Below are 23557 nucleotides of genomic sequence, written 5' to 3' on the forward strand. Positions count from 1 at the left end.
ACTCTTTAATTGTCTGAAATAAAGGAGTGCTTGATTTCTCTCATAAGGATAGAATATTCAGAATAAAAGGGCAAAATAAAAGGGCAAAATAATTAAAATGCAATTAAAAATATATACGCTAAAAATTGCCATCAGACCCACAGCTGATATTATTTCAATTAAAAGCCTTCTGGAACAGGAAGGTTTTGACCTGGTGCCGAAATGTCATCAGCGTCAGCGCCAGACAAATCTCAGTCGGGAGGGCATTCCATACTCTGGGGGCAGCTGCCGAAAAGGCCCTTTTTCTACAAGCCCTCCCTCTTATCTCCGTAAGGGATGGCTCTTTCAAAAGGGCCCCCTGGTTAGATCTTAACTATGAGGAAAGCATGCATGAAGAAGACTTACTTTCCTGGTTTGTTAATTAACATTAAAGGTTAAGACCTTTAAAACCCATGACATTCCTTCAGTAGGTGTAATGAGGAATTCTGGCTTAACACGAGGCAGGATCTCTGCACCCAAACTAGCATGGCAGAGGTGGGCAAGAAACAGTGTGACAGGGGTGCCCATGGCCAAAGCTTATAATGCTGAGGGCTGGTATCCAGGTGGGGCTATTTAGTAGGTGAATGTGTCATAAATAATATTTAATCTTATCATTAACATTGTTTAAAACTAAATTTATTTAATGAATGACATATTGAATAATTGTAATTGTATAACATAATTTAATTGTATTGACAGGTATAGACTTAGCTTTCATTGAAAATGGTTACATCTATCATACAAAATATGATACAGCGGACCGAATTCTGACAGATTCTATTCAGAGGGCAGGTTGGTATTCAGAATTTCTTTAACAACAAGTTAAGCCTCAAATTATACTTTTCCTGCTGGTTGTTATGGGCACTCAAAACCACAACACTATATCTTAATTGTGTGACATTGTTAAGAAGATAACAGTCATGGAAAGAAATCCAGACACCACGGAAAAGTCAAATTAATTAGCACTATGTTTTTTTCATGTGGGTGTGGCAAAACTAATTAATTTTATGTGGGCTGGGTAAAATTTCCTTAATGTTAATGTTTGCACATTTCATAGATTTGACATCCTGATAGTTTATACTTCAGTCCAGTTTTCTAATGATGAAGGCTTTTCTGTCTTCATTATCACTCTTTGACACTGCAGTGTGTTGTAGTGGATAGTTATGGACTAGGACTCTGGAAAGTGATGGTTTGAGTCCCCACTTGGTCATGGAAACTCACTGGGGGAGGTGGAATTGGTAAAGCTACTCCTTAAATATCTCACTTACCTTGAAAGCCCAATTGGGGTCACTATAAGTGGGTTCTGACTTGACAGCACATATCTGTGTGTCTGTCATTCTTGCCCTGGGAGTGATGTAAAAATACATCATTATTTTTCTTTAACATTTTAGTTTTCTATAGTTATTTTAGAGGTAACAGATTTTTAGTCTGTAAGATTTTATTTTGTAATAATTTTGCAATATAAAGAATATAGACACTAGGTCCACTTATTATTTTGTTACCTTTGTAATTTTTGTTTGACAAAAAAAAAATCCAAATTTCCAACCAGCCATTTTGCAGTTTCATCAGTTTTTAAGAATAATGCATGAAAAGACTGGGGAAAAGACAGATGCTAAATATATGTTTATATTTTCCCAAAGGTGATAACATTTTAGGTGTGCTGAAATACCTAGCAAAGTCAGATAAACTGGCCAGATCTCATGAATATCAACATGGAAATGTTGTCTTCTTTGATGTCTTTGGCGTGTTCGTTCTGGCTTACCCAGCTCGTGTTGGTACCATTATGAATTATGTCATCACAGCAGTTGCTGTTTTGTATCTAGGAAGAAAAACATTGCAGCCAAGTAAAAAAGGTAAGTCCATTTCCATATACAGCTGTGTGGTAAAGCAGTTTAAATTGGGGTGCATCCTATATTCGTGCATTGGTAGAAAAGACTCTTGGGCAATCCAGACTATGGCTTTTTTTTGCTGGTGCACATCTTTACAGCCTATAGAGAAGTCACTGTTTTGTTTTAAACTATGGAAAAATAGGGAGAAAGAACTGAAGAGAGAACACAGTGTTTGGCGGTAGCTAAATGAAGGAGACCAGGACACTTGAGCTGACATTCAAAGAATCTCACGAATTGACTGTTTTACTTTGTTGTGTTAATTTTCTGAGCCCAGTGCAGTTGCTTGCATTGCATCATGGCTGCCTTGAAGCCCTGCGGGAGGAGTCCTAGCACTGGGAACAAAATACTTTAAAAAATTAATAATGCACTTTATCTCTGTGAATATGCTAGCCAAGAAGTTATTTACTGCTGAATAAACTGGCCACATGTGAACGTAAGAGCTTATAATACTTATACTATATTATCTCTAACACTTGAAGTTAGTATCCTTAGTTATGTGGTTAAAGGGAACAAGAGATAATATATATGGAAGATGACACATCTTCAGTTACACACATCTTTAAAAGTGTCTTTTCTAGCCAGGCACCTGAAGTCATTGGTCAGTTCTTTGGGATACTAAGTATATGTGTTAGAAATCAAGTCCCATTGTTTTCACTGGGGGTTGCTTCTAGGGAAGGAGACCTGTGGTCTCACATGGGAGTGCACCTCACCATGAAGGTGTCGGGGTGAGTACTGTTACCCCAAATGGGTTACTGTTTTTTATATCCTGGGGAGAGGGACCATGAGAGAAGAGAGAGAGAGAGCCCATCCAGACTACAGTGGTGCCTCGCTTAACAACGTTAATTTGTTCCAGTGAAATTGCTGTAGAGCGAAAACGTAAAGCGAAATTAAAAAGCCAATTGAAACGCATTGAAAACTATTCAGTGCGTTCCAATGGGCTGAATAACTCACCGTCCAGCGAAGATTCTCCATAGGGGTGGCCATTTTCGCTGCCTGTAAAGTGAGGAATCTGTCCAAAAACACAGCAAGGAGCCATTTTGAGCAGCCGGCTGCCATTTTGAAAACCCGACAATCAGCTGTAATGTGAAGAATCGGTTCCTGAAGCAGGGAACCGATCATTGCAAAGCAAAAAAACCCCCATTAAAACATTGTTTTGCGATTGCAATTGCAATTGCAAAAACATCGTCGTGAAGCGGATTCGTCATTATACAGGTAATCGTTAAGCGCAGCACGACTGTACTGACAAGAAGACCATACACCAATAATTTTGGGTTAAGCATTATTCATGTAACATTAATTGATGAGACATAAGACATAGAATATAAGACAAAAGGTAACACACAGCAGTCTCTATTAATAACGAAACTGTTTCTATCTTCAGCTTGCATCTTCTTTTGAAGCTCTGTATTAGGTACCCTATCCCATCTTCCCTTGCGATTTCTCCATCTTCTTCTCAGGTCTGAGGTGCTGGTCTTTCTGGAACCCACACACACTCTGTCACACTCTGTCACTCAGTACCTTCCTCAGACCATAGGCCACCAGTATTTCCAAGCAAGTAGATACAATGTTTTGCCTTGAAATGGTACTTAATGTACTTTGGAACATTCTTTTTTTTTAAAAAATGGGACTTTGGAAATTCGCAAAATGTGCTTCTGCATTCCCAGCCGTATCATAAGACTACAAGAACAGTGGGTCTGCTTGAGAGATGCTGCAGTCATTGTGATATCAGTTGGACATTGCTTGTCCTATATATTGTTGGAATGCTTGAAGAGGCTCATACTTTGCTTTTAATGTCCCAGCACATGTACTTCTTGGCTTCTGTGCTGAAGCCTCCTTGTCCTGGCCTTGTGCTGCTAGAGAGCAGATGCAGTGTTTGGATGGGCTATAAGTGGTGTTTCACTAGCAGAAAAATTACAAGAGTTGTGTCACTACTAGCAGAACTACTGTGATACAAGTTTGAGTGAAATTGTAATGCCTTATGTAAATGAAATCAAGATATTTGATTTTGATACTTGTATAGGAATGAAAACAGAATGTGTAAGAAGTAAACTTTGAGGTAGCCCAGAAGTAGCGGGCAGAGCAAAACCTCTGCAGAATAATTTACCTGTCAGAATGATTCAAGAGACCTTCCACACTTAAACTAATGCAGATTAAAAGAGTCCCGTCTTCTATGTCATCCACCAGCAGCTTGGCAACATTCTGAACAACCATCCTTTCCGAAACAAAAACAAAACAGACCACTTTAGAACTCACTGCAGAAATCCAGTTTAGATGAATGCAGTGCATCTCTGATAGTGCTTGCATGTCTTCAAAGGGATGCTGACACACTAGAAAAAGTTGTGCAAATGTACTCTTAGTCATGTGTTTTAAGCTCTTAGTTCAGCTGCATTTAAGAACATTATTTAATTTAATGGGGTGTAAGAATACAGTCGATGTCATCAGTATGCAAATGGTTATTTAAATAATTTATAAAATGTACACACTGAAAGTATTAACCCTCCCCCAACACACATTTCTTGTGCCTTTATGACAATTTAAAATATGTGGGTATACATAGCTGGAAGGTGAGGCATGGCACACACCCCAGTCCTGGAAAGGTAGAACTCAGTCCTGGAAAGAGGAATTTTGTTTTTCTTAGACACATTGTTCATTTGTACTCCTGTCTCATTACTAGCTTCAGCTACAAGAATTTTAATAGAAGTATGCTAAACTGAACTTTTAATGTGCTTTCCCCCCCCCCCCTCTTTCAGCAGTCATTTATCTGAAGGAACTGGCCATCGCCTTTGGCTTCACGGTCCTCAGTTGGTTTGCCACATTGGTTGGCATCCTTATTGTGGCAACGTTTATTTCTCTCATTGGTCGCTCCCTTTCCTGGTATACTCATTTCTATGTGTCCATCTTTCTGTATGGAACTGCAGCATTGGCCAAACTGATTTTTGTACATACGTTAGCCAAGACATTCTATTATAAAGTAAGTGCTCTTATCCTTAATTATGTTTAACACTTTTCACTGTATTTAAGTTTTTCTCCCCATTTCTCATTGTAAATATGTGAGGCTGCCTCAAGGTACCATTGTAAAAATCGGAAGTCTTAAACTAAGTTAGCCTTTTAGTCTGCTTAGCCTAGTGTTGTTTAATGATGGCCAGTTTTTTTTTTCTGGGATCTGTCCTATTGCTTGTTACCTGATGCTTTTAATTTAACATACTGGTAATTAAATCTAGGGTCTTATGCAAGCACAGCATGAAGCACCATTGAGCAATGGCTTCCGTCCTAAGTTGTTTAGCGATGCAGAAGTCATAGTTGTATGTCCATGAGAGCTTTTCTGTGCTTCATTTGTTCAGCAGACAAAGATGAGGGGCAGGTTTTCTTTTGCATTCCCTTTACATACTTGCATCCACCGAGCTGATTGGGATTGCCTAAAAAAATCCAGACTGGCTGGCCTGCTTCCTGTTTTGAGGGAGAGATGTTGGAGTGACAGAAACCACAGGGAAGCTGTTATCAATGTATGAGCTTCAAAATACCATTTTGTTAAAAATGCCAACAGCAGAGATACATTTTTTTAAATGAAAGGTTTTAATAGCAATTTGAATTGCAGCAAACTGGCCTTTGATTCTTCGTTTGATTTGTTGAGATATTTCTTCTAAAATCCATGCAAAACCTTCTGCAACTTAAGCCCATTCAGTATAGCCTTGAGCTAGTTTAAAATTAATTTGCTCTAACATTGCCACTGTAAATTGGTGTGCTTGGAGTCCCCAGAAAAATCGAAGGGAGGGAGAGAGGAAGGATGGAAGGAAGGGAGGGAGGGAGGAAGGAGCATGTAACATGGCTGAAGCACCACTACTGTATATACTTGCATAACAGTAAATGCTTTTGAACACAGTGGAATTTCCTTTCAGTAGATATGCATGAGATTGACTTCGCAGTCTACCCTTGAAAACAAATGGATTATATTTTGTTTTGATTTTCTCAGCATGCAAACCAGCAGTTCCTTGGAGAGGTCTTCTTTGATGTACCATTGGTTTTCTGGTCAATCACATTGGCTTTACTTACTTACCTAGGAGTTTCCTCAGCATTTATCAGTGCAATATGGGTAGCATTTCCACTGCTCACAAAATTATTCACCTATAAGGAATTGAAAGAAAAAGGTATGTTTCTGAAGAACATTGGGTTGTTGTGTGTGTGTGTGTGCATGCATGCATGCTCTTCAATATTTTTGTTAATGACTTGGATGAGGGAGTGCAGGGAATGCTTGTCAGATTTGCAGATGATACAAAATTGGGCAAAATAGCTAGTGCCCCAGAAGACAGACACAAAATTCAAAATGACCTTGATAGGATGGAGCACTGGGCCGAAAACAACAGAATGAAATTCAACAGGAATAAGTGCAGAGTACTGCACCTTGGAAAAAGAAACCAATTGCACAATTATAAGATGGGGGATACCTGGCTCAACAAAACTACGAGCGAGAAGGATCTTGGAATTATAGATCACAAGCTAAATATGAGCCAACAGTGTGATCTGGCTACAAAAAAGGCAAATACTATTTTAGGCTGCATTAATAGAAGCATACAGTAGTTTCCAAATCCCATGACGTGCTATTCCCCCTCTATTCAGCACTGGTTAGGCCTCACCTCGAGTATTGTGTCCCGTTCTGGACACCACACTTCAAGAAGGATGCTAACAAATTGGAATAAGTTTAAGAGGAGGGCAACAAGGATGATCAGGGGACTGAAAGAATTGGGCATGTTTAGCCTTGAGAAAAGAAGACTGAGGGGTGATATGATAGCACTTTTCAAATATTTGAAAGGCTGTCATACAGAGGAGGGGCAAGATATGTTCTCGATCATCCCAGAGTGCAGGACACACAACAGTGGGTCAAGTTAAAGGAAGCCAGATTTTGGCTGAATATCAGGAAAAACTTCCTAATTGTTAGAGCTGTATAACAGTGGAACCAGTTACCCCGGGAGTTAGTGAGTGCTCCAACACTGGAGGCATTCAAGAAAAACGTAGATAATCACCTGGCAGGTATGCTTTGATGGTATTCGTGCACTGAGAAGGGGGTTGGACTTGATGGCCTTGTAGGCCTCTTCCAACTTCACATTTCTATGATTCTACTCAAAATATCAATAGAACCACAAGTGCTGCAAATGCTGGAAACCCTCTTGTCTCCATCCTAGTCTATTTCTCTTTTTCCCCCCTTTCCCTTTCATACTCCTTTTCTTTCTTGCTGGCCTCCCTTTTGCTTCATTTGGTGCCCATTTAGTTTTTCCGTCTCCTCACTCTCTTTTCCTCCACTTGCTTTCCCTTTCCCTGAGCTGTCCAGCTACTTGCTTGCATGAATAGGTATTTTTTAAAAACTGAAAACAATTCTAAAATTGCTACGGTAGTTCCACTGCCAGGAAATCTACCTGTTCTTTATCTAGTGCTATGATACCTCTCCCGAAATTATAGCTAGAGGCCCTTGTGCGCTCTTGCAGATCTATCAGATAATATTACTGGTGTTATAGTGTTACCAAAATGTATCATTTGTGCAATGAAGGCTGCTTATTTCTCCGTCTCTCTTTCCCTGTCTCTGTCTTTTAGGTGCCACAATGAAATTCATTTCAATATACCTCCTAGGAATGTTTATTCCACACCTCTATTTGCTATACCTCAACTGGATTATATTTGAAATGTTCGTTCCCATCATGGGACGCAGTGGTTCAGAAATTCCACCTGACATAGTAATGGCAGCTTTTATTGTTTTAGTTTGTATACTTCTGTCTTCATATTTGGTAAGAACACTGTTTCTGAAACATACAAAACTTTGTAATCTGCAAATTAAGCTGACTTAATAACTTTTAAACAGTATGTTTAGCAAGTGCCATTGTTTGCCACGAGGGAGTGTTGTGGCCTGAGAATGAGTGTTGTCACTCACAGTCCTTTTTTTACCTTGTGCATTTTGCTGTGTTTGTTCTGCACAGTGGGTAGGACAGGGACACGTATGCAGGCTCGTCTGCTCCTCTTTCCCCCTCCATCACGATTGCTTGCATATCCTAGGTTCTGCCTCTTTGGAATGCCCTTATTTTTAAATAAACTCTGATACAGTTGGTCTGGAAGGTCTTCCCAACTTTACCTGCAAACAGCCAACAAGGTGATTTCCCATCGCCACCACTGAATGCTATGATTAGTAAGGCATGCTCTGGAGGAGTGATGTGAACCCAGAACCATCTGTGCTAATGTTCGGCTCCAATTCTAGTTTTCTTTTCATGGCCCTTTTTTGTGACATTATGAAGGTGCTGCTTGCTTTCTGAAATGCTGAAGGCCAGTTAGGAAAAAAAAGAGATCATTTTTGCTGCTAAAAATGTTTGCTTTAGTAAAAATGTACCATTTCATCATTAGTGGTTATTTGTGCTACTCCATCATAGAATAATTCTGTATATCTCAGTTTTTAAAATGTTGAACCTGTGGCACACAGCTTGAGGATGGTTGCTAGCTTCCTTTTATACAAACAGCGACAAACTGGCCCAGCTTCCACTTATTTCTCCTGAGAATGCCTGATTTCTAATCTAGCCAACTTCACTCGGTTCTTATGAAACAAACCTGAGTTACACAAGACCGGTCTAGTCAGTTCTCAGGGTAGCTAGAAAATGTGCCTCTTTGATTTCTCCCAGCACGTTAGTCTGCTCTGTGAGTTCTGTGTCAATGGAAAGCCTGCACCTACACTTTCAGGTGGAGTAATAACCACTAATCCACCCCAGTGTTTCCACTTCACTAGATCAGAATTGCACAAATATATAATCAATTTAAAAAAAAGAATACAGGGCTGGTGAAGGGTTGATGGAAGTTGTAGTTCAATATGTTGGGAAGGCATCAGATGAATTGTGCAAGTACACAAAAGAAAGATAGGATGACATAGTTTATTCCACTTTTAGTTTTGAGGAATGGTGGAGAGTTCTGCAGAAACTCTACATGGAGCTCTCTTGCCACCCAGATGTCTTTCCCAAGTTCTTCTTTTAATATTCACAGAAGCTGAAGTCCTGAGAATGCCACCTTGTGAGTTCAGTAGCAGACATTGTGCTCCCCCTCTCAGTCCAGATCTTACACAACTCCAATGTGAACAGTCCACATTCAGATCTCTCTGGGTCAATTAGGACTTCAAGTCGCCCTGGGAAAATCCACAGACCAGTGTTAGGAAAAACACATCCTTGGAGCATAGCTGTAATTCCAGCAGGAGCGAGGTTGAAATGCATCCCCCAACATCCCAGGGGGCTCCAGCTCCCGCACATTCAATATTAAATTTTTTTTTAAAGCCTTTTTTTTATCTAAGAAGTCCTGTCATGCCCTTTAAAAGGCATAGAGGGCAGATTTGCCAGTGTTTCACCTCCTACCACCCCTGGGCCCTCCCTTGAGTTGTATCTCTCCCCCCCAATTGGGTCGTAGATAACATGAGGTGGCCTTTTCAGAATATATAGGTATTTTAGAAACCTTTTTAAAAGAAAGAAAAATACTTTAGGGTGGGCACATGTGTGGCACAGCAAACCTTGCATTTATTCAAATGTAAACTGAAGCTACCTTTTTGAAAACGAGCATACAAGTGTACCAGATGTTTCTGTATGTGTTTCTGTAAATGGAATATTCTTATCATTGCTCCTTGTTTCCTGTTCCTTAGCTTAAGTTTGTCTACCTTGCCAGAAGCACAACAATGACAACAATAACTTTAACCACCATTTCTGCAATCACCTTCATCCTTGTTTGTGGCGGAATCTTTTTCCCTTACAGTTCAGATTTTGCAAATCCAAGGCCTAAGAGAGTGTTTCTTCAGGTAAGAAGTTCAGAATTGTGGTGCTGAGACATTAGATAATATTTTGTTTTGGGCATCTGGTTTAAAGCACAAACTTTAAGAAGGGCTTGGTTGCTCTGCCTCTCCTGTTGCCCACTCTGATGTACCAGGTGGTTTGCGTGGTCAGCAGAGCTGCTGCTATGTTGTATTTTGTAAGGTCCACACATTTCTCTTTGATTTGTTTTCTAATTTAGTACGGTTCTTTTCAGAGTTGAGAAAAGTTACTTTTCGGGACTGCAGCTCCCAGAATATTACATTACAGATTTGTACATAGCAAAATAGCTGTCTAGTTGAGAACACTTAATATTAATGGATTGTCTTAATATGTCCGCTGAATTGGAAGCAAAATCAATTTCATTTTCAAGTCATTTTTTTTACACTTTTCCCAGCACTTAAGCAGACGATTTCATAGCCTGGATGGGCACTTGGAAAAAAGTGATTCTGGAATATGGATTAATGGGCTTGATTATGGTGGAATGTACCATGTTACTCCTCACATACCTGAACTCAATGACTCTATTAGAACAAAATGTGAGGAAGAATCGCCTCTCTGTGGCTTACCTTGGATCCTCCCTGTGGACTATTTATTCAGGTTAGTGCTCTTAATACAGAAGTGTTCTCTTTCTTTAATCTTGCTGTGCCTTTTCCTCAACCCTAGCATCCTGGAAAATGGGTGACTGTTGGAGTTGAAGCAGGCTGTCTCTATTCAGTGGCCTAAATTCAACATAACACTAGTGGAATGAAAATATCCACTGGTGCAGTTCTGCTGGGTTACGTCAGTGGCTCTGGGAAATTAATGTCTTGAGTCCACGGCTGGGGGAATCTTCCAGATTTCACTAGATTCCAGTTCCTTTGATATGTTTCTTTTTCAGTTTCCACTGTGATTTCATTTGTGCTAGGTAAGAATCAGCAGAACACACGTACACATATACATCAGTCCTGGTAGGTTGCAGGAGCAGAAGTGGCAACATCGTATCTGCCCCAGGTCCCATAAACTGTCTGGATGGTTCTGTAAAACTTACCGGGGGCAGGCACTGGGTCATTCATGTCACTATTGATTGTTTTGGCTGGCTCTTACTAAGGCCATTTGTATTGCACAAAGCCTTTTTGACTGCTACAAATAGCCTGAAACAGTAAATTCAGGTATTTTAAAATAGGTAAAGGTTCCCCTTGACATTTAGTCCAGTCATGTCCGACTCTAGGGTGTGGTGGTCATCCCTGTCTCCCAGCCGTACAGTGTCTGTAGACAGTTTCCGTGGTCACGTGGCCAGCGTGACTAGACATGGAACACCGTTACTTTCTCACTATGGTGGTACCTATTTATCTACTCACATTTTTTACATGCTTTCGAACAACATCATCGTGATTCTTTTTTTTAAAAAAGTACAATCCTTTTGTTGTAGAAAGAATTGGTATCTTCCTGCACCAGCAGTTACTCCCAAACAACCTGTTCGCTTTCAGCTTCTCTCCAAAGAGCAAATGCCCTGGGATTCTACAAGATTAACTTTTGAAGTATCAGGTGAGTTGTGACTGCTGTGGTTATTTGAATGCTGACTTTTCAGTGTGGGATACGTTGGCTTTTACTGCTGGCAATGCTATGCCTGACACAGGGGTAGGCAAAATTTAGTCTGCAGAACACATGCACACTTCATCTATTTTTCTGTAGCCTCCCATCATTGCTGCCAGAAGTAAATGAAGGGCCTGAAGAAATTCCCAGGAAATGTGTAATGCAAGGCCCACTGTCCCTGTGAACCTTGTTTTCGGTGGAAACAATCCTTTCTGAAAACTGGACATTGTCTCCTAGCTATTTCTGGTTTCAATTGAAGGAGTAGTGTCTCTTGTGGTGAGTCCTGGGTAGAGATGAGATATTCATGTTCATCTCTTGGGGAGGTGACCAGGCACTTTGGACCCACCTCCCAGAACCAGCTAATCCATTTACTACTTGCGGGTGCTGCATGTAGCTGTCGTCATTTACACCACACCAGTCGCAGAAGGAGCTCAGCCAGCACTTCCCCACCTCCTTGTGCTGCTGACCACTCCAGCAAGGAGGTGGGGTGACAAGTATAAATATGTAGAAGAATACAAATATCCCATCTCTAGTTCTGGGTCTTGCATGGAAAATGATTCAGAATCTACTAATGCTGCGTAAGGTACTGAGAGGTGCAGTAGAGGAAATCCAGGGTCATTCTCTCCAGGTTCCTGGATTGCAGGAGATAAACATAACTGCAGTGAAAATGTACACAAAATGTTTCTGGAATAGGCTGTTGACTTAAATGCTCTGCAGCAATAAACCTGTTAATTTTTCAGGTACTGTAAGACTTTCTTGTCTGTGTAGCACATTACTCTACCTGTTGTAATATGCTTTCAAGGCCTCCAGGTGGAAGAAAAGGGCTGTAGATATACAGTCACAAGACTAGAAATGACATCCAGAAAGAAACAGAAACAAACAGACAAACTCAACAGGCAGCATTTCTAGATAAACTGGAGGATTATACTCTTATAAAAGTGTACTTTCTAGAGAGAGTTAAACAGCATGACATTCTTTTGCTGTTGAACTATTTTGCTGTTCAGGTTCCACTGTCAACTACTTACTATCTGCACTCTCAGCTTAAACCTATTTCAAATGATTTATTGAGGTTGCAACTTTTGACAAGGAAATCTGGAAATTACAGTTTTCAAGACACTGCAGAGAATTGCCTAGTAGAAAAACCAGGTTTTCTTGCAAAACAATCATTTTTATTATATATTATTTATTTATTATTTATTATATCATTTGTCAGCACTTATACAGCATCTCTAGAGTGATTCCAATTAGTATCATAACCCCTCCTATTGGAATTACAATTTAAATTTACAATACCATGCGTAAAATATGGGGTAAAAAAATTAAGCTCACAGTGGATTTTCTGAATAAGTTAAAAGTAAGGTAGATCCAAACGCAGCTGTTTTCCCAGCAGAAGTGTTGAAGTAGTCACCTCTTCTAGTTTTCTTTGGTATAACTTAGTGGTTTCCAGCTTTTGGTAACCCAGATGTTCCTGGACTGCAGTTCCCAGAAGCCTTTACCACCAGCTGTGCTGGCTGGAGTCTGTGAGTTACAGTCCAAGGACCCCTGGGTTACCTAAGCCACTGGTATAAACAAATGAGTCAGTTTATAGGATGTAGATTTGGTTGTTTCCATTCTGAAATCTTTGGCTACGTTCTTGTACACACTGAGCTGGGATGGAGGTCTATGAGAGCAATTTTGAGTTCTAATTTTGAGGAGAAATGTACAGGGTTGCACTCTTGGTCTCCTTTTTAGTGAGTAACGGACATTGTGAAAAGATTTAAATGGACATCTGGGGCATGAGAAGGTTTCCAGCTGAAAATAAATATATGGCGGCCCTCAAAGGCTTCTTATTTCTGAAAGTTCAACATTAATGTAGGAATCCTTGTCTGCTTGGTGCTACAGGTCCAAGCCATATGTCGCTATACCTTCGACCTCATCCAGGTGCAACACTCTCCAAATGGTCACTGGGACATGGAACACCTGTTGTGAATGCCATAGATGGGGATTACTTTGTATATTATTCACATGGGCTCAAAGCCTTACCATGGCACTTCTGGATAGAGCTGAAGGTGAGACTGCATCATAAACCCTGAAATCTGTTTCTTGAAATGTTGAAATGGTTTATCGTTTGAGAACAGAGTGATCAGTGGAATTGGTTGATAATTATTTGGCCTGTATCCTGTGAAGTCATTGTGCTGGCACAAGGCCTGGGCTAACATAAGGCATTAGCAGTTATGCCATTTCAAGACTTAGCACAAGGGTGATACCCAGTACTGATTTTGCTGCACAAGAGGTTGTGCAGGCTTAATGTTACACAACTGTGTTCACAGGGATTTTCACTCTGCTGCCATTACGTTGTGTGTAAGACTTTGTCATATGGTGACAATATAGGGTTGTGGGGCTTTTCACACATTTTCAAAGCTAAAAATTCTTCCTGGTTGTGCTGTCCCTTAAAAACAAACCATATCCTTGAAGTCCCACACGTCATGGAAAAACACACCTGCAGTGGAATCTTGAATATGACAGGCTACATTGAATTCAGTGGGACATAATTCTGAATAGAACTGAACAGGCTTGCCCTGTAAGCGGCCTGTTAATTTGTCAAGTTGGTTGCCATGCAAGAGAGGAGCTTTGCCACAAATGCTGTTCTTGTTTATTTCCTTGTCAGAAAGAGGGGTTTGTTTGTCTGCTTGTTTATCTTATTCGTTCAGATTCTCAGTTGCCCAGGCTTCCCAAGGCAGTTTGCAGCATAAAAACAGTAACAGTCAACAAATATATAAATCAAATCAAATTAAATGTAAACAATTTTAAACTGTACCGTTGCAGTACAATTGTTCCTGCTCAAAAAGAATGTATGTTAACCATTTCACTTTTGGGGGGTGAATTAGATGTGGTATGTTCATCTGCACCCCTCGAGCGAGGCATGTCCCTTTCCTTTTCTTGTGCCTTGTTTCTCTACCCCGTTCCCATTAAAAAAAAATGACATTGGTACATCGCTATGTCAGCAAAACGCCCTTGCTGACGATGTACTGATCTGGGCCATTTTTTTCCTATTTCCATGCTTCGTTACCCTCTGTAGAGGAGAATCCACAGTCCAATGCAGTGGTGGTCAAAACACAGTGGGGGAACTGATGCTCCATACTTTACAGAAGTATACCAATGCACTGACATTCCTGTTTGAAAATTAATTTTAAACAAATTAAGGGAGTTGAACGAAAGCGGATGAGGGAGGTGGGACCACATGCCAGATGCATAGGAAATGAATCTGTTTTGGAGTACACATTCAATGAGATGTTGGTTGTACTGTGCAATGAAACATGGAACAGATATATTAGTAACCTCCCAGCTGACTGAATTTGATGTGGAGACAGCACACGGGGGAACAGAAGAATTGATAATGGCCTTGTGTTGTCTGAATCCCCCAAAAAGGGTCAAAATTCATGAGGAGTAACTCAAAAATATTTTGCTGGTGTGACTGCAGCCTCAGTCTTCTCAACATAAGAGGAAATCAGGGACATCATTTCTGCTCTGGTCCTTGTGGTAAAATCTCAATTTCTGCCTTTTCTGCAAGGGTGATTTTCTGCTTGTACTTACACAACTTCTCTAGGCATATTTGACTCAGATCTGGAAATTTTCAGATAAGTTTCTTGAGATATTCAGTAATAAGAAAATGCTTTTCTTATGCATTTTCCCATTATATGTAATTCAATCTCTTTCTTTACCTATCAGCAAGAATTCAAAAATGCACATCTGGTATGCATCTGTTTTTATGCATGAGAACTCCAAACAGTTCTAAAATAAGTATGAGAGTGCAAGTCTACACTTTCTTGCTGCATATTTAGACCATATCCAATATATGTCCCTAATCAGTTATAGCATATGCTAAATGCTTTTTGTCATAACTTTGATCTGTGCCATATCTGCTTCTACAATCATTGCCTGTTTTCTTCTATGTCTTGAACTTACTTGTAAAGCATAGTCTGGACAAATGTTGATTCAAAAGCCAGTATTTTGAATTGCACATTTTATTATTATCATTATTATTAGTTTTATTTATATGCCGCATTTATCCCAACAAGGACCCATGTTTCTTGCCCTTAATCTTAGAACACTTGCCAGCTGTTAACATTCATTTAAGTAGCATAATGTCTGAGGATAAATTTGTTGTCATGTCTTTTTGAATCACTTCCAACTTAATATTGATGGTCTTTATAGGATTTTGAAGTATGTGATTGGTTCAAGGAGTGGTTTACCAAGGCCAGCCCCCATTGATTGCTGTGGCCCAGCAAGGATTTGAACCCAGGTCTGGTGACTTCTAATTTGACACTCTCCCCACAACACCACACTGGTTTTCCAAGGCGGCCATTACGTTACCCAAAAATTGAGATGGAGCCTGCCTGGCTGAGATAATGAAGCAGTCTGTACTTTTCTTTCCACTGTCCTTCTGCGGGGATGTTAGGGTGTTATAATTTACAGCCCACCCTGTTCTAGTGTGGTTCTCAGTTCTCTTGAGTACTAGCATCCACTAGATCAGCTATATAGTCAAGGGTAGACCATTTTTGCCCTTTGGGTGTTTTGGACTGCAACCCACTTATCTATTGAGCCTTGGCCATGCTTCCTGGAACTGTTGTGGTGTAAAACCTGGATGGCATCAGGTTCTCTATCTCTGGTATAAAACAACAATAACAAGAGAAAAGGAGAAATCAATAGCATTTCTGCTTTTTTTAAAAAAAACCACTGGGGATCTGTTGCCTTGCCTTAATTTAGAACTGAAACTATCAGCCAGCAGCCTACCTCCTGCTTGTAGTGCAGAGGAGTGAGCTTCTCTCCTTGTAGCCTGCCAGTCAGACTCTTCCAGAGCAGTTTTCTTCAGACTCCAGCTAGCTTAAGGCTAGAAGTCCAGTCAGTTCTGAAGTCTCCAGCAAGTTTAAACCACAGATTCTTTTGGAAATATATTGTCAGCCTAATTCTCTGTCCTTCTTTCCATGTCCATGAAATAGCTGATTACTCTGATTTCTTTGATTATGAATTACTCCTTTTTCTTTTTTAGTTGCTGAGGGGAGTTACCCTTTAGCTCAGTTTAGCCCACTTGCCACAACACAAGTGCATTTCGACACGACTCATTGTTGTCATATGGGCCTCTGTGCTATCTGCTAGATACCACGTGCTTCTGTTTGATTTCTGTGCTGGGCCCTGTGCTTGCAGTCCTCAAATCTGCTGAACTTGCCTTTAACGGTAACACAGTGTTGAGTGTCTTGTAACCAACATAGAAGCATTATTACATTTGATCTCGAAATGGGGAAGAATATTCTGATTGTGTCGTTATCTATCTAATCTTCTTTTTATTTTTCTACCTTTTAGGCCTCAGAAGAGTCCCCTAAAGGAATGGTCACTCTTGCTCTAGGTACCCATTATTTCTTTGGGGAAGATCAGACGTCACCTCAGTTGCATGCCTTACTTGACAGATTCCCCAACTGGACATTTCCCTCAGCCTGGGTCTCCACTTATGACCAATATATCTTTTAACTCAGAAATAATATGAAGATCAACTGTTTTCCTTACATGGTTGGATGCAACGTTTCTCCATAGGGAGTTTGGGCAAGCTGGAAGATATAGTGTTATTAACAAAATTACTATGAAAACCATTTAGCCACAAGTGTATTTCTATGGCAGTGGGAATCTATGGAAAATTGAAGCCACTGTATTTCCTGTTTGGGGGGGAAAGAGGTGGTTTCTGTGTCTTTTATGCAAAATACCAGTTCCTTCTCCCACTTGAATGGCCCCCCATTCCATTCATCTGCTGTTGGCTCTGTGTGAAAACTGCCTTTTGGGGCAAGGTATTAGAACAGCCCTCCTGAGCCTTTTTGCAATAATAGGGGCTTTGTTCAGGAATGCCAAGCACAATATAAAATGCTTCATAGGCTTTAAATAATACAACTGCTGCAATTCCGTAATACTTTAACAAAGTTTGCTCTGAGCAACTAGAATAAGGCTTTTTGAAAATAAATTTTTATGAGACTGTTCATTGTGGATGATAAATAAGAAGATACGATGACCATACCCCTGCAGTATTGGTGCCCATTTCAGACACACTTCTTTGCCCAGAATTCTTTAAACTGTAGTGCCAGAGAACTTGGTGATGATTCTCTTGGGATTCCTATTTTTGTCTGTCCTAGCCTTACTGGGTTTCTCCCACTCTCTTTTTGGACATTGTCCTTTACATAGAAGTTGGATCAGACCTATCTTCTGTTCACTCCTCTGTGGAATCCAAGCAACATGAAGACACACATAGCTCTGCAAAGTGAACACATAGCGTTTATTTTGTATATGTAGAAGCACTGAACCACCATCCTGGTCTTCCGTATGCTTATGTGCGCATTTTGTGACTTTGTTCTTGACTGGTGACTGTTGCATTAGTGATAACAAACCTTTGTCTTACTTATTTGATTTCCTAAGAGTTTTCCAAAATCTAATCAAAGCTGAGAGAGCTGTCCTGTAAAAAAAACTCATGGGAAAACTGAACTGTGTTAGTACTGTGGTTCCATGTCTTTGTTTTAGTCAAAGATGTATGAGCGAGCTTCTCTTGAGTCAGAGATTTAGAACATGTTATGGATATTGAGTAACTGAGTTGCTATTCCCCTCCCAGATTTGCAAAGGCTGTGATCTTATGATTCCTAGAAGGGTATCCCAGGTGCTACAGATTACAGTGGATCTCCCTCTCTAAGCTCCAAAAGAGAGATCCTTCCGATTTTCTCTAGAGAAACCTTTCCTGCCCTTGCTATTGCATTGTCCAAGCCCACAAGGTAAGAATGTGTTAGAAGGGTGTTGCATCACACTGAGAAAAACCTTGAACCTGCAGGACCTATAGCCCCCTTATTTTCCTAAAATAATCAACCCCCACCCACCTGCCCCATATACCTTATACACCTTATTTCTGAACTGGAAGAAGTGGAGAAATGGAACCAAAGGAAGAAAAAAGGGGTAAAACGTTGCTTCCCCCTCCTTAATCCTGCTTTGGGGGGCTCCATCCTTTGTGCCGTAATATTGGTTTCTAATTACTTGAAGTGCAAAGCCCAAAGATTTCAGTGCATGGGGAAATGTTGCAGATCAGACCATTTGTGAAGAGTCCTTTATGATTAATCTAGGACAAACAAATTGTGTAAAAACACACAGTGTATTTAAAATCATTTATGGGCTGGCTACATGCAATGATAAATTAGAGCAGATGTTTCAGATCCTCTCGAGATCCTTTCTTGGATCTTCAGTGAAACCCTTTAACTGAAAACAGAAAATACCTGAAACCGCAAGCTGCCCACTTTGGGCACTTTTTATGTTCATTGCACATAGCATTACATAGTTTCTGTGTCTTAGTAGCACGGTCATCAGTGTAATATATCCATAACTATCCCTCTGCTGTGAAAGGTAGAGGGGCCAATGCTTGCCAAAGTGTTTATACACATATTCATTCTTATTCTATGTATATATGTTACAGTAAAGAAGCTGTACTAACTGTAGCTCCAGAGGTGCAAGAGAAGAAAGGCAGTGCTGGCAGACAGCTTTGTTACCTTGGTCATGTTCTCTTAAGAATACAATCTTATGTTGCCCCTCTGCTAGCTCATAGAGACTGGGATGTGAAGCATTGCACTAAATGGGTAAAGTCATTCAGAGAGAGAACATCAAATCATACAGAAAGGAGTATAAGAATGCTAATTCCATTGATACACCTTGAAAGTAAAAGTGATTAATGACATTGTTTCAGCACTCTAGTATTCCAGTTTGATATTGAAATCTGCTGTGTTCTTCCATTTAGGTAACTTACCAAGGTAAAGATTTGACTGGAGTCTTTAAAAAAAAGATAAGTCTGTAATTTTGAATGTCATCATTCATTCTCTTGGAAAGTGTTTCATGACCATAAATCAAAAATAAGTGTATGTAAATGAAAACCCCAGTAGCTGAGCATTTAGCTTTTCTTAGATACTGTGGTGTTACAGTCTGTATTTAATTGCCTCTGTTCCCTCTCCTTGGGTGCTCTGGACAAGGAAATGCAGACTTTCCCAAGAACAGGACACAGTCACGTTTTACCAGGCATTACAGAGTGGGGACACAAATCTAGATCTGCTGTGGTGGCACTTGCATATTTAAGTGCAATATATGATTTAGCCTTAAGTAACAGCATTGCTATATATGTTGAACTCAGACATTTTGAGCAAAGCTTATTAAATGGAGCCTGCGTTAGCATATGCATGAACTTTTTTGGATCTAAAGAAACTGCTTTTGCATGCCATATTCTCCCCTTCACTTTGTTTGCTTTTTTAATTCCTAGGGGAAAGCACCATATTCTAGATGTAGCTCATTGCTCTTTTAGTGTGTATTTCAGTCCACTCCTCTGTACAGCTTGTGCTCTCCAGGAAATCCAAAGTGGAGACTTTCTCAATCTGTACAGGAGAAATCCACAAAGCCTTTCCCAAACTGATGTATATTGTGCCTCTAAACTTCTGTAATATTTTTAAATGATTCTGCATGAGGTATATATGGAGCAGTGAAAAATACCCCACATGTCTCAGAGCATGCTCAACGCATCAGGGCAAGTAATAAGTTTTGTTCCTTAGGGGGGAAATGCCTAACTCAGGATATATCTTCTGTTAAGTAGCAAAATGCAATATAGGATGGATGCCTTTATTGTGAACTCCTGCCTTTGAAGAAATACTTCATTGTCAAGCACATACATTTATTTATTGACAATTGTCTTGTCTTCCTTTTAATATTGTACTGAAAACCCTAGTATAGCTTTTCAGCATAAAGTGTTGAATAACAGAATGAGTGTATGAACAAAAATCCTGAGTTTATTGTATAACCAAGCCACACACTTTGGGCTAGCTTAACTGTGAGCTTGATTTTTATAAATATAACACAAGCTGGTATATCTGTGTTCTGACTGTACCATTTCAGATTGCACATAGAGGCTCACATGATTGTCCTTCCATATAAGAACCCTAGTTTGTTTTCTCTCAAGCTGTGCTAATCCTATGTGTGCAAGATATCATTTTCTTATGGGAATTTCCAAATGTAAGCCTTTAAAGTGCAGTTTAAAGTGTTCTTTTAGTAATGCAACCTTGACCCAGAATTAAATCCCATTGAGTTTAACATGTTTTAGTCCCAAATTAATGTGTATAAGATTACAGCTAGGGAATACAGGTTTCCTGACATCATCTGTTTCAAGAACTGCTCCATAGGTTACAGGCATGTCTTGAAACAGCCATGAAAGAAACACACTAGAGGCTAAAAGGAAAATAGAATATATATAGAAGGTAATTGATGCAAAGTAAAATGATTTTATGAAGTTTTCTTTTGTATTCAAGTGTTCTGATTAGTTCACTTTACCAAGTTGAAAATAAAACAAGGGAAACACAATTGAATTTTTCTTACATTGTGGAACCTGCCTTAAGTAGCACTTCTACTAAACCTATTCTGAATGTGTTGTCATTGGAGCTAGGTTTTTTTAAAGACACAGGAATTGTGCTCACTAGCATTTTCATAAAGTTAGGGGATAGGCTGCAGGCTGAATGTACCTCAAAAGTCCCATATTTGGTTCCCCATCACTGCTGCCCCCACCCGCATTCTTTTTTAATTTTTTTTAAAACATTGCTGCTAGAGAGCACAAGGAAGATTTTTCATTAAAAATATGTTTGAAGATAAGTATTTTGGGGAGGTGGGAGCGGAGGTGGCCCTCTAAGCTTCAGGGGGATTTCTACAATGCTATATAGTTTGTCAACTTGGTATAGGCTGTACATCAAATGTTCAAGTTACTGTACCATACAGCACTTGATACAAGGAGAGGGAGAGAGGTGAGGAAGAAAGGCTACAGATGAATGTAGTAGGTCAGCTGTGGAAATGCATTTGCAGCAGTGAGACAGTCTTCAGATGGATGTGGGGTGTCTTAGTGAATTTAAGAAACATGGAACTACACTACCACCATCCTTTCATTATTAGCTTCCATTCAAGTTTCATTGAACAGTGTCACAGGTTATAAATAAAAATACCAGTTTGGGTGGTACTACTTGCAGCCATGTTTTACTAGCAGGAAGATGTTACTTGATTTATAGCACGTCCAGGTTTTAAGTGTTATTATTCATCTAGTTTCAAAATCTATGAACTGGAAAATCAGCTGGAATGAAAATGCTTCAAATGGGCATAGATGTGCTACTTCCTTCCTGAAACAGCTGGGGATATGCATCTACACAGTCAGATAATGGTATTCTTCTCCATGGATTATTCAAGTAGACATGCATCAGAAATATCCCTCACTGGGGCAAAGGATGCTATAGAACAAGCCTGCTTGCCTCCATTATCAGGCAAACAGATGCTTTCCCTTCTTTGCTGATTCCGTAACTAATGTGGACAAGAAGTGTGGGTAAGTGAAGGCAAAGAAGGAACACTGTTGTTGCCTACTAGCAAGAGAAGGGAAAACAATTAACTACACTATGTGAAGCTTAGTCACTTTGATATATGTAAGGTGATAACTTTAAGTTGCAGGGTGAGGCGTTTGTATGAAAATACTCACCCATGAGTTCTATGCAATCAAGCTGGGGTCTTGTCCAAATTAATTCCATAGTTCAGTGGAGTGAAACAGGGCTGCGTTTTAGCTGTTCAATTTTTACATCAATGCTATAGTTGAAAATCTAACAAATCCTGATTTTCACTCTCCTAGATTGTCTACCTGCTCTTTTATATGCTGACAATGTAGCATTATTGTCTTTAACTTGTGTTGGTTTAAGACAACTTTTAAGGGCTCTCCTTATTGTAACAAAAAGCAGCTAACTATTAACTACTCAAAAACTAAGGTGTTGGTTGTTAGCAGAAGGGGAATCAAGCACAAATGGTCTATCAATGGGAACCCCATAGAGCAGGTGTCAAGTTATAAATATTTAGGTACAGTCTTTCATTCCTCTGGATCCCGGCTTTCCCATATAAAGCATGCAGCAATGAATGCACAGAAAAGTGCTACTGCATTTTTATTTTTTTTTTGCAATGAGGGGGGCAACACATTCCATCAGTGATCCAAGTGTTTAAGGCTAAAGTAATTGCACAAATGCTGTATGGTTCCCAGTTATTTGCATATTCCAATCTGCACCCTCTTGATTTTGTCCAGTCCAAATTTCTGAGAGCTATATTTGCAGTGCCTCCTTGTGTCCCTAATGCAGCTCTACTCCTAGAGGCAGATTTAGTCTCCATCAGAGAGCATGCCAAGGTTCAATCACTGGCTAAAGCTTATCTTCTTCCCACAAGGTTTGGCACCATTGACTCTTTCCAACACCTTCCAATCGGAATGGAAGTGTCACCTGATAAATGCAGCTATGCTAATTGGTCTTTCCCCAAACACCCTTATAGCAATGGGTTATGCCAATGCCAAATCAGCTGTCAAGCATAGGATCTGGGACATAGAACTTAAAGAACATTTATGTTCAGTGGAAAATCCAGTGTTGTAAAAAACGCCTTTATACTTCCCACCTATATGACCACTGTAACACCACCTAAATCTAGAAGAGCTTTAACCTTAGCTAGATTTAATGTGCTGCCTTTTAATTTCCTGGGAGATTTCAAGACATACCCTATTCTGATCATTTATGTCCTTGCTAGGGTAGTGAAGTAGAAACAGTGGGGTATGTCCTCTTGTACTATCATTTCTATCAAGCTCTCCACAAAGAATTAATATAGCCATGCCACAAGCAAAAGAAGTAAATCACTCATGCACAGCTTTCAACAGTTAAGGAGAATCCTATCACTGCGCTTAAGACTGAATGATGGGAGGTAGCCCTAGTTCCCTATTATTTGCTTTAACTACACTTTTGAGCTTTTTTCCTGTTCTTCCAGACCGTGTTTGGTTGTACAGTAAGACCTTATCCACAGGGGAATGGTTCCAAGCCCGCCCGCCCCCCCCCCCCCCGGATATTGAAAAGCACATATTATAGATAAGTCTCTTGGAGCCAGCACTCTGTATCTAATTTTTATCTCGAGTATGAGTAAGAATCAAGTTGAAATCTTCTCTAATTTCTGTGCTGAATACTTTCTCTGTCTCAATGGCTCTGCGAGTTTTCTTCCAAGATAATTAAGAATCAATTTCTTTGTTAGCCTGGGAGTATTGAGGAAGGTGCTGGCTGGAAGACAGGAAGGATGGGAGGCGGGAAACCTCTCTAAGTAGGCAATTTGGTTTATGTTAGCACCCCTCCTGCCGTGCCAGCCAAATCATCTCTTAAATTTTACAACACTGCTCTAGAAGCAAGC

At 39.9% G+C, this 23557-nt stretch overlaps 1 protein-coding gene across 2 annotated transcripts in view; it reads left to right on the forward strand.

The window, feature by feature from the left end:
* ERMP1 (endoplasmic reticulum metallopeptidase 1) overlaps nt 1-20686 on the forward strand; it is a 39654-nt gene extending 18968 nt beyond the window's left edge. Inside the window, exons 6-15 of one of the 2 annotated variants that reach the window (XM_020810381.3) lie at nt 718-810; nt 1659-1871; nt 4658-4878; nt 5878-6052; nt 7491-7681; nt 9559-9711; nt 10119-10321; nt 11133-11248; nt 13178-13344; nt 16637-20686. In XM_020810381.3, the coding sequence (XP_020666040.3) occupies nt 718-810; nt 1659-1871; nt 4658-4878; nt 5878-6052; nt 7491-7681; nt 9559-9711; nt 10119-10321; nt 11133-11248; nt 13178-13344; nt 16637-16801 (1697 nt within the window). In that variant the 3' untranslated portion in view covers nt 16802-20686. The remainder of the gene's footprint in view (nt 1-717; nt 811-1658; nt 1872-4657; nt 4879-5877; nt 6053-7490; nt 7682-9558; nt 9712-10118; nt 10322-11132; nt 11249-13177; nt 13345-16636) is intronic. The other variant, XM_020810382.3, reaches the window with a different exon arrangement.
* The last annotated feature ends 2871 nt before the right edge of the window (nt 20687-23557 follow it).

The sequence above is a fragment of the Pogona vitticeps genome, chromosome 2, assembly GCF_051106095.1.
Source record: "Pogona vitticeps strain Pit_001003342236 chromosome 2, PviZW2.1, whole genome shotgun sequence".
NCBI classification, from domain to species: domain Eukaryota; kingdom Metazoa; phylum Chordata; class Lepidosauria; order Squamata; family Agamidae; genus Pogona; species Pogona vitticeps.